Here is a 14,963-nt window from a genome sequence, read left to right on the forward strand (position 1 = left end):
AAATAACTTTTAAAGTTATGTTAGCCAAGAAAGAAAATAATTGTTAAATGTGAGTGGGGAATAAATCGTGAGGTTGGGAGTTAGGTGGTCATGGTGGATGTGAAAGTCACACATCCCACCAGGGATCACATGGAGGGGAAGAACGGGCCAGGTACAAAAGCCCTCAAAAGAGATGATGCTCAGTTAGGATGGTAGATGAATACAGTAATGATTTTAGGAAGATGGTAGAGACAGCACGGACTGCCAATGAGAAAAAGTAATGAAAGATAATACCGAACCAAAACAACAGTGATTTCAGTGAAATAAAGGAGTGAGGTGCCAGTTACCTAAGAAGTCAGCCACTGAGGATAAAGACAGATGGAAGGACACTTCTACTGTTTAGTGTACTGCCTGCTTTATTTGATTAGGGGCAAAGTCTTTAGTAAAAGTATTTTCTTATCCTTGGGCCTTTCTTTGTGCCTCAGAGCAGAACCTTCCTGTTCGTACAGTGGCTGGTCCCTGCCATGCTGAGATTTGATATCTCCCAACCCTCACTGTAAGGACTGGGGATGCCTGACCACACCCCACCACTGCCATGAGTCTCACACTGCATCCCCAGTGTGCCATACAAATATCACTCCTTGTGTGACCATGTCATAAAAAATGTTGGCAGCCCTGTATGAAAAATCCAGAATAACTGAAATACATGGATGGTGATTTCTGAATGCTCCTATATACAAATGACAACTTCTACATCTGAAATTGTTGTTTTTCTTTAGGACTTTTCTGATTTTTATTAACTGAACTGGTAGCACTTAAATTATGTTACAAGAGATTTTGATTCAACTTAAAGTCTAGTAACATATATGCACTGTATTCTAAGCATGAGTCCTCATTCCTTTTTTAAAAAAAAAAAAAATAAAGACAGAGTCTTACTATCTTGCCCAGGCTGGTCTCTAACTCCTGGGTTCAAGTGATCCTCTTGCCCTGGCCTCCCAAAGTGCTGGGATTTCAGGTGTGAACCACCCCAGCCCTCATTCCCTCATTCCAAGAAATATTAGCCACCTTCAAAAGATACGGAATTGCTTGAGCAATTGGTAAAAACCCAACTCTACAAAAAATGCAAAAATTAGCTGGGCGTGGTGGTGTTCATCTGTGATCCCAGCTAGTTGGGGGAGTGGGGTGTCAGGGAGCTGAGGTAGAAGGAACACTTGACCCTAGGAGGTCAAGGCTGCAGTGAGCCATGATTGTACCACTGCACGCCAGTCTGGGTGAAACAGTGAGATACTGTCTCTAAAGAAAAAAGATAATATTCCTTGCTTTCAACAACTCTCAGATATAGCTTAAATACTTCCAACTAAATACCATTTTCAAATACTCCTTTTATCATGTCATTTCTGCACACAGGATCTAAAATACCAACAACATACATTTTTTTTCTAGCTTCCAAGTTTCTTCATAAGGTAGTCAAATTGCACTCATTCAATTTTATTTCCCTCCACTGTTTAACAAACAACGTAGACATAAACTTCTCATGCGAGCAAGAGCATGGGACAGAACTAAAAGTGACTAGAGTCAAAAATGCTATGGCTGAAAGGCTCCATGTAGTTGCACAGATATAACTGACTGGATTAACGGATGGATTAGGAAACTGGACTAGATCACTAATCTAGTCAGAGGTAAATAAAGGGCCATAAGCCAAGGCAAAATCCTGTCTCTACAAAGTATACAAAAATTAGCCAGGCATGGTGGCTCATGCCTGTAGTCCCAGTTACTTGGGTGGTTAAGGTGGGAGGACTGCTTGAGCCTGAGAGGTAGAGGCTGTGGCGAGCCAAGACTGAGCCACTGCACTCCAGTCTAGGCAACAGAGCAAAACCCTGTTTAAACAAAAAGTAAGGGGAGGGCATAAACTTGACCAAGCAATTCCCCTTTTAGGACTTTATGTTACGGATATTAAAACAAAGTTTGCTACAAAAAAAACGTCTAATGTAGAGGTATTTTTAATTGTGAAAATTTAGTAATATACTAAACGCTCAGCAATAGGTGGTCAGTTGGATAAACTAGACTATAGCCATGTAACAAAGTATATCATACAGACATTAAAAACATTCCTGAAATATATTTAGGAGCATGAAATGTTGTTCCTAATAATACCATCGAATGAAAATGAAAACAGTAAGGTAGAAAACAGCACAATCTATTTTTGCTTTACACACATACATACACACACACACACAACACAAAAAAAAAAGCTTCAAAGAGTAAACACCAAAGTATTCTAAATATTAATGTCTTCGCAGGAGGACTACAGAATTTTTTTTTTCCTGGAGGTAATTAATGTACATTTCTTTTGTAATTACTATTTTCAGTTCTATGTATCTACAAATTCTAAGTCTTTGCAAGACCGTCTGTTTTCAATATTAGACTAAAAACAGGACAAAAATTTATAAAACAGATTTTGTAACATTAATGTAATCTTTGTAGAGAAGTTTCTTGAGAAGATTGAAACCATTATACTATCCATTGTTCATTTGCTAAAACCAATTCACTTATAAATATCATAGATAAGAATACATGCATTGAAGCCACAGTAACTAGTTCAGAATGTGGTTCCATAACTTACTAGCTACATGATCCTTGATATATAATATCCGTCTACATTTCCACATTTAAATACTTGTGTTATGAGGTTGCCATGAGAATATTAGTCAATACATATAAAGTGTCTGAGGCAATGCCAGCACATAGTAAATGTTAAATAAATATTAGCTGCCAGTATTTGCTATTGTTACTTTACATCAGAAAAAAAAAAAAATTCATGATTAAGGAAGATCTTACTATGAATGACACACATGAATCCGGCATTATTCTCACAGAATATCAACAACACAAAATTTCAGGTCTGAGATAGACTTGATGAGATTTTAATGCAAAGTGACATCTGTAAACTAGGTCATGAAAACAACTGGGAACAAGAACTATTAAAATAACCATGCTTTTCATAGTAGATCAAAGATGTGTTCTATCGATTTAAAAATATGAAAATGTTGCTTTTAACCAACGTATCCTAAAATGGTTATCCCTACAAAGTAAAAAAAAAAAAAAAACAAAAACAAAAAACTCATATTACATTTACTAGATATGACTAAACTATTGGTTTTCAGACTGCAGGCTATGACCCAAGGATAAAAAATCAATTGAGTAAGCTACATGTAGCATTTTGTTCAATAACATGGAATAGCATCAAATAGAAAAGAAATCAGAAGGTCTCACATACAGTAATGAGAATAATTCATAACATTTTTGCAGCAGTTAAAATATATATTTGTGTGTATCTTGGAATGTGGTATACAATGTATTTCTTACTGTGTCATAGTGTCAAAAAGTTGGGGAAACACTATTGTTTCATTCCAATATGTAACACTTCACACATTAATCTGGACAAAAGCTTAGGTTTATTTTACTTTTATTAAATTTTATAATTCACATTACTAAAGCATACAATGAAGGGTAATACATAATTAGCTGAAATTTTGTAGCCATTAAACATTTTTATATGTTGCACAAATATAAAATTGTAATGGGTTGTGGAGTATTAGACAATAATCTTAAACTTGGTTAAAAGAAAAAAAAAAATACTGGCCTGGTGCCATGTAATCCCAGAACTTTGAGGAGCCAAGGTGGGCAGATTGCGTGAGCCCAGAAGTACAAGACCAGCCTCAGCAACATGGTGAAAATCTATCTTATTTTAAAAAAGAAGAAAGAAAAGAAAAAAGAAAAAAAAATACGTATTTCTGTCTGGCATTTGAAAAATAGGGGAACAGAGACTATGGAGTTTTCTTTATTAGGTGTTCTGATACCAAAAAAAGCAACCTGACGTGGTAAACAGATCACAGACTTCAGAATCTGACAGCCCAAAGCAAGAATCTCAGGTCTGTATCTACTAGCTCAGTAACCTTCAATAATTACCTCTCAGTCTTGGTTTTCTTGCACTTCACACGGTTTTAAGGGTGGATATACATTAAGTAGATAGAACTATACCTCAGGCATTAGGTGGCCTTTTTGAACACCTGATACCAGAGCTGGAAAACTTACAAAAAGTCAGACCAATTACATGGACAGGGATAATCTCAAAGCCTGTCTTGTACACTAAGATATACTCTTCATCCAATCATACCTTGAAGATAAACCAGATAGAGCTTTCTTGAGAATCTCAGGGGTTCTATCTGAGGATGGTGGAATTTCTGGAATATCAGAATCTATTCTGGAATCCAAATCTCCATATCGGTCATCAATATCTGTTTCCTAAAATTAAAAAAACAAATTACTTTGCAAAATCATGTTTAAAAAAGCACATGCTTGCCAATACATTCATTTATTGCTCAGTGTGTCAAATCTCAGTTACATAATCTGAAACAAAGTAACAACTATTAACTTATCTTGAACATCTTAGCACTACTATACTTCTTTGTTAGGAAAGCTTGATTGCCTTTACTAAAATCTACTGTTAATAATACAAAGGATAATTTTAAACAAAGGGCCCAAAAGAAGCTTCCATGTTTTCTAAATCAGAAATTTACCCCTACAATCAGATAAGTATTGTTTTGCCACTTAACCAGGAGTTCATGGTGTTAGTTCCATGTAGATTCTGATCAGCTGTTAAGAGTCCCTTTATAAATTTGATTACAATTAAAGCATCAACAATAAGAGTAGTATCTTACCTGAGTGTAGCATTTCACATATATTTTTAAACATTTCAACTTCCATCATTTTTATTAGATCCTCGAGAGAGAATCCCAATTGAAGCATGTCATATAGACCTCATTTCTATTTTATTGATAGGTAAACTATGATCAACAGCATTTGGTGATAAGATTTTTAAAGAAGTTATTTCAAACACAAACTGACTTCTGAGTGCATGTACAGGAGCTGAGGCATATGCTGGAGCTGGCAGAAAGCTCTAGGCCTGTAGACAAAGGTGGTCACTGCAGAATTTCCAGGGATAGGGTTTTCAAAGCAGAAATACCATGTAATGCTCAGTTTTAAGCTATAAATCTCCACTGCTATCTTCTTCCCTCTTCTACAACCTCTCCCCTCTCAAGCCCTATCCTCTCCATCCTACCCTGGCAACCTTCAGGTATGAGTGGTAAAGACACAGACACTCTGGGAGAGTGGCTTACAGAGGAGGAAACTGGAGTGAGGGTGCTGAACTGAGCTACAGAAAAGAGAATATTCCCTCGAGGCAAATACAAATAGATATTGAGCAGGATATGGAGCCTGAAATAATCCTAGGAATAAAAGCGGCCAACAATTCAGAATGTTGAGGATTCTTAATCCTAACTCAGCCCTTATTAGCTCCAAAATGTCAGCAAACATCACCACCCCTTTGAACTGTTTCCTCATCCCTAAAATGAAGTATTTAGTATAGTGTCAAGGACTTAGTAAATTCAAATAAGCAGTAAGCTAATATTATGATTCAATCGAGTCTTCTAATTCCTCAGGAGGCTCACCAAATATAATTTTAGCCTTTCGGAGTATTTTCAGTTTTGATAAAGCACTGATACACTTTAGTTTTTAGTTTAGTTTACTAACTTTTTAAGTATACAATTACAAAATTAAATGTGTCAATGTACCAGAAATGGCAAATGAAATAGAAATGTCAAATTCCCACTGTGACAGAGACTCCGTTGCCCCTGAAGCTGCTTTAATAGCAAGACATGGTAACTAATAAACAACCAGACAGAAAATTCCCTCAGAAAACAGCAGGGCACCTGCTGTCAGTCTGATAAGCCACAGAGCTTTGACATCTGGAACAAGGGAACACATCAGTTTTTTTTTTTCTTTTCCCTCCCATTTTTTTTTCATCTTTAATAACCCAGAGCATTAATAGGGGTGGTGTGAGGGGTAGTGGGGATGGTGACTAATGAAGTGGGTCTCTAGGACAATATCACCATCCTCCAAAAAGAGCATGCAACTAGGAATCAGGAATCACCAGCCCTAATTCCACTTCAACCCTAACTAGCAGTGAGACAAAGGGCAAATAACTTCCTCTCAAGGAAGCTCAGCCATTGGTTTCCTTACTTATAAAATACTAAAAGTATCAGACTGGCATTCAAATTGTGCTCCGAAAAATACTGAAGTTCTCTGCAAGCCACTTCCAAGTCCACTTGGCAATAATGGTGATGTGCTGCAACCCTCCTCTCCCCACCCTCAACAAGGCTGTTCTGCTTTTATTTACATCATTTAAGCTCCTGATTTCTATTTTATACCCCTTAGAGAAATACAAAATAAAAACTTAAATTGAACTAGGAATTTCTTATTTCATTCTAGTAATTAAAGAATGCAAGATAATTTCTAAATAGTAGCATTTTGGAGCAATGTTACTCATCTATGAGAATAAGTAGCAGGGGCCCTTGCTCTGTTACAAAGATGCTAGACTTGAAAAGGAAAACGAGTGTGAATGGAGATCAGGGGAAGGAAAGAAGTACTGTAATACTTTTAATGATCAAATAGAGTCATGCAGCATTGTGCACCTTGAATAAAGGTATTTATTCATTTATTTACTTCTTTGTGATGGAGTCTCACTCTATCACCCAGGCTTGAGGGCAGTAGTGTGATCTGAGCTCACTGCAGCCTCTGCCTCCCAGGCTCCAGAGATTCTCCTGTCTCAGCCTCCTGTGTAGCTGGGATTACAGGTGTGCCCCACCACACCCGGCTAATTTTTGTGGTTTTAGTAGACAGAGTTTCATCATGTTGGCCAGGCTAGTCTCAAACTCCTGACCTCAGGTGATCCGCCTGCCTTGACCTCCCAAAATGCTGGGATTACAGGGGTAAGCCACTGGCTGAAGGTATTTAAGATGTTTACAAATACCTAAAAATTCATAGCTTCTTTTTCTCAAGCTCATAACTTAAAGATAATAACCCTCAACTTTTTATCTCGGGCCTGTGTTCTCCCACCACCACGTGATCTCGTGGACCACAGATGACTCCTGATAAATTTATGCCTCTAGCTTCCAACATGCCATCTCTAGGTGGTTATCCACTGCCATCATCTGTAATTCAACATAAGCAAATGGACTTCTCTTTCTTGCACATCAAAACGCTGCCTCCTCCTGTAATTCCTACTTTGGAGAACCACCAATCCAGTTAACCAATTACTCACGTCAGAAACTTGGGCATCAACTTAATGCTTCACATCTGCTTCCTTTAACCAACACATTCAGTTGGCACCAAATCTGTCATTTGTCTTTCCCTCCATTTCTTTTTCTTTTTTCTCTTTCTTCTTTTGAGAGAGGGTCTTACTCTGTCACCCAGGCTGAAGTGCAGTGGCGTGATCTTGGCTCATGGCAACCTTCAGACTCCTGGGCTCAAGCCAGCCTCCCATTCCAGCCTTCTGAGTAGCTGGGACTACAGGCATGTACCACCACACCTGGCTAATTGTTTTGGCATTTTTCATAGAAATGATGTATCACCATGTTTCCCAGGCTGGTCTTAAACTCCTGGGCTCAAGCAATCTGCCTGCCTGGGCCTCCCAAAGTACTGGGATTACAGGCATGAGCCACCATGCTTGGCCTCCCTCCATTTCCATTTTCATTCACTGTACAAGCCTTCCTGAGCATCGCTTTCTTCTGTCAACATCCCAGAGGCTTTTTTGGAGAATTTTTTTCCAAAATTTCTATGAAAACACAAAGGACGAGCAAAAACAAGTTTGAAAAAAGAATAAAGTTGAAGGACTTATATTACCTGTTTTCAAGAGTTCTTATGACGCTACTGTAATCAAGACAATGTGGTATTGGCATAAAAGACAAAATGATCAATGGAATAGTCCAGAAATAAACCCACATACATATGGTCAACAGATTAACAACAAAGTTGCAAAGGTAATTCAACAGACAGTACTGGAACAATTTTTAAAAAGAATCTTGATCCATACCTCACACCGCATATAAAAATTAAATCAAAACAGATCATAGACATTTACATAAAGCTGGGCAAAGATTCTTAGTATAACAAAAGCATTATCCACAAAAAAATATGATAATTATAACTTCATCAAAATATATTGATTGAGGCAAGAAAAAAATAGCTCAGAGCTGACCGAGCTAAATGAGGTATGTAAAATTTATCAGGGTCCAGAGTATGTAACTTCAGTCATACCATGCAAGCCTGGGAGCAATTACTTAAAGGCACTTTGTTCCAGACTCATGGCCTCACTCCTTATCTTCCTAGAATCTGTGATACAAAGAAGTATAGCAAATCAATAGTTTATTTTTATGTAAATTCTTGTTAAACAACTTAGGAACTGACTTTTCTTTTTTCCTTTTAAGGAAAAAAGAAAACTCGTTATTTGGGAGGACTCAAGATGGCGCTGTGAGAACAACCCAGGATTGAAGCTCTTGCTGGACGCACGGAGAGGGTGAGTCGGGGAAGCATTTCCAGATGGATCTTAGTTGCCCACAGAACGGGGAAATTCCCAGGTATAAAAGAGACGCGGGACGCCAGGCAGAGGTCTCCGCTGGCAGCCGGTGCGGCTCCGGCCCGCGCCAGAGCACAGAGCGCTCCACAGCACTCCATACAAAAGCTCACTGTTACGGGTGCCCTGTTGAACCGGCAAACTAAGACCTGAGAGGGCTGAACTTGAGACTGAACGGGTCTTGAACTGTGACCCAGCCCAGGAAATCCCAGGGACTCAGCGTTTGGGGGAGCGCAGTGCGACAAACAAAACGGCGATTCCAAACGCTCCAGGTGAATAGGTTTTTTTTTAAAGCGCAGCTCCGCGGGGGAGGGGCATCAGCCATTACCGAGGCAATCAGCCCCTACTGAGGTACACGACCATTGCTGATGCAGCCTGCCGCTGCCCAGGCAACCAGGTACAACAGAGAGACTCCGCAGCAGGGCGTAGCCCGTGGCAACAGGGCAGAGACCACAGCAGAAGGGCGGAGCCTGCAGGAAAAGGGCGAACCTCACACCAGCAGGGCGGAGCCTCGGCAGGCAAAAAGTGACTAGACTGCCTCCTAGCTGGGCAGGACAGTGAGGCAGACACTCACAAGGAAAGCCCCAACCCCCCCCTAGACAGAGCATCTGAGGAAAAAAAAGGGGTTTTCTTACGAGTTAGGTTGCAGCAGAACTAAACATAGCAGCCTAGCAGCCCTGAATGAACAACAGAGCTCACAGCTCAGCACTTGAGCTCCTACAGACTGTCTCCTCAAGCAACTCCCTGACCCCTCTATATCCATAAGACTGACATTCGGCAGACATCATTCTGGGACAAAGATAGCAGAAAAAGAAACTGGTAGCATCCCTCGCTGTTCCGCAGCCGCTACAGGTGCACCCCAGACAAGTGGGGCCTGGAGTGGACCTCAGCGGTCGTACAGCGAAGGGGCTAGACTGGTAGAAGGAAAACCAAGTAACAGAAATACTCCATCATCAACAATCTGGGTGTCCACTCAGAGATCCAATCAAAAAGTCAGCAACTACACAGACGACAGGTGGATAAATCCATAAAGATGGGAAGAAACAAGCGAAAAAGGAGGAAAACACCCAAAACCAGAACACCTCGCCACCTAGAAAGGACCAAAACTCCTCACCAGCAAGGGAACAAAGCTGGACGGAGAACGACTTTGACGAAATGACGGAATTAGACTTCAGAAGGTGGATAATGAGAAACTTTTGTGAGCTAAAAGAACATGTTTTAAATCAACGCAAAGAAACTAAGAACCTTGAAAAAAGATTTGAGGAAATGATAACAAGAATGGATACCTTAGAGAGGAATATGAATGAATTAAAGGAGCTGAAAAACACAATACGAGAACTTCGCGAAACATGCACAAGTTTCAGTAGCCGAATTGACCAAGCAGAAGAAAGAATATCAGAAGTCGAGGATCAACTCAATGAAATAAAAAGAGAAACCAAGATCAGAGAAAAAAGCGCAAAAAGGAATGAACAAAGTCTCCAAGAAATGTGGGACTATGGGAAGAGACCTAACCTACGTTTGATAGGCGTACCAGAATGTGATGAAGAGAATGAATCCAAGCTGGAAAATACTCTGCAGGACATTATCCAGGAAAATTTCCCCCACCTAGCAAGACAGGCCAACACTCTATTGCAGGAAATACAGAGAACATCACAGAGATATTCCGCAAGAAGAGCAACCCCAAGGCACATAATTGTCAGATTCAACAAGGTTGAAATAAAGGAGAAAATACTAAGGGCAGCCAGAGAGAAAGGTCGGGTCACCCACAAAGGGAAGCCCATCAGACTCACAGCAGATCTCTCGGCAGAAACTCTACAAGCCAGAAGAGAGTGGGGGCCAATATTCAACATCCTTAAAGAAAAGAACTTTCAACCCAGAATCTCATATCCAGCCAAACTGAGCTTCAGAAGTGAAGGAAAAATAAAATCCTTTGCGAACAAGCAAGTACTCAGAGATTTTGTCACCACCAGCCCTGCTTTACAAGAGCTCCTGAAAGAGGCACTACACATGAAAGGAACAACCAGTACCAGCCATTCCAAAATCACACTAAATGCTAGAGAGCATCAACATAATGAAGAATCTACAAGAACTAACGGGCAAAACAGCCAGCTAGCATCAAAACGGCAGTGTCAAATTCACACATAACAATATTAACCCTAAATGTAAATGGACTAAATGCACCAATCAAAAGACACAGACTGGAAAATTGGATAAAAAGCCAAAACCCAGCAGTGTGCTGTATCCAGGAAACCCATCTCACATGCAAGGATACACAAAGGCTCAAAATGAAGGGATGGAGGAAGATTTACCAAGCAAATGGAGAGCAAAAAAAAGCAGGAGTTGCAATTCTCATCTCTGATAAAATAGACTTTAAAGCAACAAAGATCAAAAGAGACAAAGAAGGCCATTACATAATGGTAAAAGGATCGATACAACAAGAAGAGCTAACGATCCTAAACATCTATGGACCCAATACAGGAGCACCCAGATACATAAGGCAAGTTCTTAATGACTTACAAAGAGACTTAGACTCCCACACAATAATAGTGGGAGACTTTAACACTCCACTGTCAATATTAGACAGATCAACCAGACAGAAAATCAACAAGGATATCCAGGGCTTGAACTCAGACCTGGAACAAGCAAACCTGATAGACATTTACAGAAATCTCCACCCCAAATCCACAGAATATACATTCTTCTCAGGACCACATCATACCTACTCTAAAACTGACCACATAATTGGAAGTAAAGCACTGCTCAGCAAATGCAAAACAACTGAAATCATAACAAACAGCTTCTCAGACCATAGTGCAATCAAGTTAGAACTCAGAATTCAGAAACCGACCCAGAACCACACAGCTTCATGGAAACTGAACAACTGGCTCCTGAATGTTGACTGGATAAACAACGAAATGAAGGCAGAAATAAAGAAGTTCTTCGAAACCAATGAGAACGAAGACACAACATGCCAGAATCTCAGGGACACATTTAAAGCAGTCTCTAGAGGAAAGTATATAGCAATAAGTGCCCATATGAGAAGAATGGAGAGATCCAAAATTGACACCCTATCGTCAAAATTGAAAGAGCTAGAGGAGCAAGATCAACAAAACTCAAAACCCAGCAGAAGACAAGAAATAACTAAGATCAGAGCTGAACTGAAGGAGATTGAAACACGAAAAACCCTCCAAAAAATCAATAAATCCAAGAGCTGGTTTTTTGAAAAGATCAGCAAAATAGACAGACCACTAGCCAGATTGATTAAAAAGAAAAGAGAGAACAACCAAATAGATGCAATAAAAAATGATAAAGGGGAAATCACCACAGATTCCACAGAAATTCAAACCATCATCAGAGAATATTACAAACAACTTTATGCACATAAACGAGTAAACCTGGAAGAAATGGATAAATTCCTGGACTCCTGTGTCCTCCCAAGCCTAAACCAGGAGGAAGCTGAAACTATGAATAGACCAATAACAAGGGCAGAAGTCGAGGCAGCAACTAAGAGCCTACCACACAAAGAAAGCCCAGGTCCAGACGGGTTCACAGCCGAATTCTACCAGACACACAAAGAGGAGCTGGTACCATTTCTTCTGAAACTATTCCAAATAATCCAAAAAGAAGGAATCCTACCCAAATCATTCTACGAGACCAATATCATCCTGATACCAAAACCCGGCAGAGACCCAACAAGAAAAGAAAACTTCAGGCCAATATCCATGATGAACATAGATGCAAAAATCTTCAATAAAATATTGGCAAGCCGATTGCAACAGCAAATCAAAAAACTTATTCATCATGATCAAGTAGGATTCATCCTGGGGATGCAAGGCTGGTTCAACATACGCAAGTCTATCAACGTAATTCACCACATAAACAGAACCAAAAACAAAAACCACATGATTATCTCAATTGATGCAGAGAAGGCATTTGACAAAATTCAACAGCCCTTTATGCTAAAAACCCTCAATAAACTCGGTATCGATGGAACGTATCTCAAAGTAATAAAAGCTATTTATGACAAACCAACAGCCAAGATCATACTGAATGGGCAAAAACTGGAAGCATTCCCTTTGAAATCCGGCACTAGACAAGGATGCCCTCTGTCACCACTCCTATTCAATATAGTACTGGAAGTTCTAGCCAGAGCAATCAGGCAAGAAAAAGAAATAAAGGGTATTCAAATAGGAAAGGTGGAAGCCAAATTGTCTCTATTTGCAGATGACATGATAGTATACCTAGAAGACCCCATCGCCTCAGCCCAAAAACTCCTGAAACTGATAAGCAACTTCAGCAAAGTCTCAGGATATAAAATCAATGTGCAAAAATCACAAGCCTTCCTCTACACCAATAACAGACTTAAAGAGAGCCAAATCAAGAACGAACTGCCATTCACAATTGCTACAAAAAGAATAAAATACCTTGGAATACAACTCACAAGGAACGTAAGGGACCTCTTCAGGGAAAACTACAAACCACTGCTCAACGAAATCAGAGAGGACACAAACAGATGGAGAAACATTCCATGTTCATGGTTAGGAAGAATTAATATCGTGAAAATGGCTATACTGCCCAAAGTAATTTACAGAATCAACGCTATCCCCATCAAGCTACCACTGACTTTCTTCACAGAACTGGAAAAAACCACCTTGAACTTCATATGGAACCAAAAGAGAGCCCGCATAGCCAAGTCAATTCTAAGCAAAAAGAACACAGCGGGGGGCATCACACTACCGGATTACAAACTATACTACAAGGCTACAGTAATCAAATCAGCATGGTACTGGTACCAAAACAGAGATATAGATCAATGGAACAGAACAGAGGCATAAGAGGCAACACAACATAGCTACAACCATACAATCTTTGTTAAAGCTGACAAAAACAAGCAATGGGGAAAGGATTCCCTGTTTAACAAATGGTGCTGGGAAAACTGGCTAGCCATGTGTAGAAAGCAGAAACTGGACCCCTTCCTGACACCTTACACCAAAATTAACTCCAGATGGATTAAAGACTTAAACATAAGACCTGGCACCATAAAAACCCTAGAAGGAAATCTAGGCAAAACCATCCAGGACATAGGAGTAGGCAAGGACTTCATGAACAAAACACCAAAAGCATTGGCAACAAAAGCCAAAATAGACAAATGGGACCTAATCAAACTCCACAGCTTCTGCACGGCAAAAGAAACAGTCTCTAGTGTGAATCGGCAACCAACAGAATGGGAAAAAATTTTTGCAGTTTACCCATCTGACAAAGGGCTGATATCCAGAATTTACAAAGAACTCAAACAGATTTACAGGAAAAAAACAAACAATCCCATTCAAAAGTGGTCAAAGGATATGAACAGACACTTTACGAAAGAAGACATATATGAGGCCAACAATCATATGAAAAAATGCTCATCGTCACTGGTCATCAGAGAGATGCAAATCAAAACCACATTGAGATACCATCTCACGCCAGTTAGAATGGCGATCATTAAAAAATCTGGAGACAACAGATGCTGGAGAGGATGTGGAGAAAAAGGAACACTTTTACACTGTTGGTGGGAGTGTAAATTAGTTCAACCATTGCGGAAGACAGTGTGGTGATTCCTCAAGGCCTTAGAAATAGAAATTCCATTTGACCCAGCAATCCCATTACTGGGTATATATCCAAAGGTCTATAAATCGTTCTACTACAAGGACACATGCACACGAATGTTCATTGCAGCACTGTTTACAATAGCAAAGACCTGGAATCAACCCAAATGCCCATCGATGATAGACTGGATTGGGAAAATGTGGCACATATACACCATGGAATATTATGCAGCAATCAGAAATGATGAGTTCGTGTCATTTGTAGGGACATGGATGAATCTGGAGAACATCATCCTCAGCAAACTGACACAAGAACAGAAAATGAAACACCGCATATTCTCACTCATAGGCGGGTGATGAAAAATGAGAACACATGGACACAGAGAGGGGAGTACTAAACACTGGGGTCTATGGGGGGAAAGGGGAGGGCCAGTGGGAGGGGGAGGTGGGGAGGGATTGCCAGGGGAGAAGTACCAAATGTGGGTGAAGGGGAGAAAGCAAACAAAACACACTGCCATGTGTGTACCTATGCAACTGTATTGCATGCTCTGCACATGTACCCCAAAACCTAAAATGTAATTAAAAAAAAAAAAAAAAGAAAACTCGTTATTTAAGGTTGACAGAGGATGCAAACATATGCTGTAAACCTACCAAGACAAGGAAGAAATACCTCTCAGAGGATAACTCACCTAGATCACTAGCTGGTATCCTTATCTTCTTTTATCCTTATATTTTGTATACCTTTTTGTATCAACCTCATATTTATTAAAAGCAGTATGCATTATTAAAAATAGGACTACATGCAGAATTCCAGGGCACTATCCACACTGAACTCTACATGGATAGTGTGCCACAGAACTGTTCAAAGCCTCAACTCTGAGACAGTTCAAGTACAAGCATAATAAGTGGGTGAAAAAATAAAA

General features: G+C 39.8%; 1 protein-coding gene across 4 annotated transcripts in view; it reads right to left on the reverse strand.

Annotated features, from left to right (window-relative positions):
• The window catches only part of CDS1 (CDP-diacylglycerol synthase 1), a 78,565-nt gene that overhangs the window by 53,244 nt on the left and 10,358 nt on the right, over positions 1-14,963 (reverse strand). For all 4 annotated transcript variants that reach the window (XM_078366938.1, XM_054253176.2, XM_054253177.2 and 1 more), the window contains exon 2: positions 4,157-4,284. In XM_078366938.1, coding sequence (XP_078223064.1) covers positions 4,157-4,284 — 128 coding nt within the window. The remainder of the gene's footprint in view (positions 1-4,156; positions 4,285-14,963) is intronic.

Source organism: Callithrix jacchus, chromosome 3 (genome assembly GCF_049354715.1).
Source record: "Callithrix jacchus isolate 240 chromosome 3, calJac240_pri, whole genome shotgun sequence".
Classification (NCBI taxonomy): domain Eukaryota; kingdom Metazoa; phylum Chordata; class Mammalia; order Primates; family Cebidae; genus Callithrix; species Callithrix jacchus.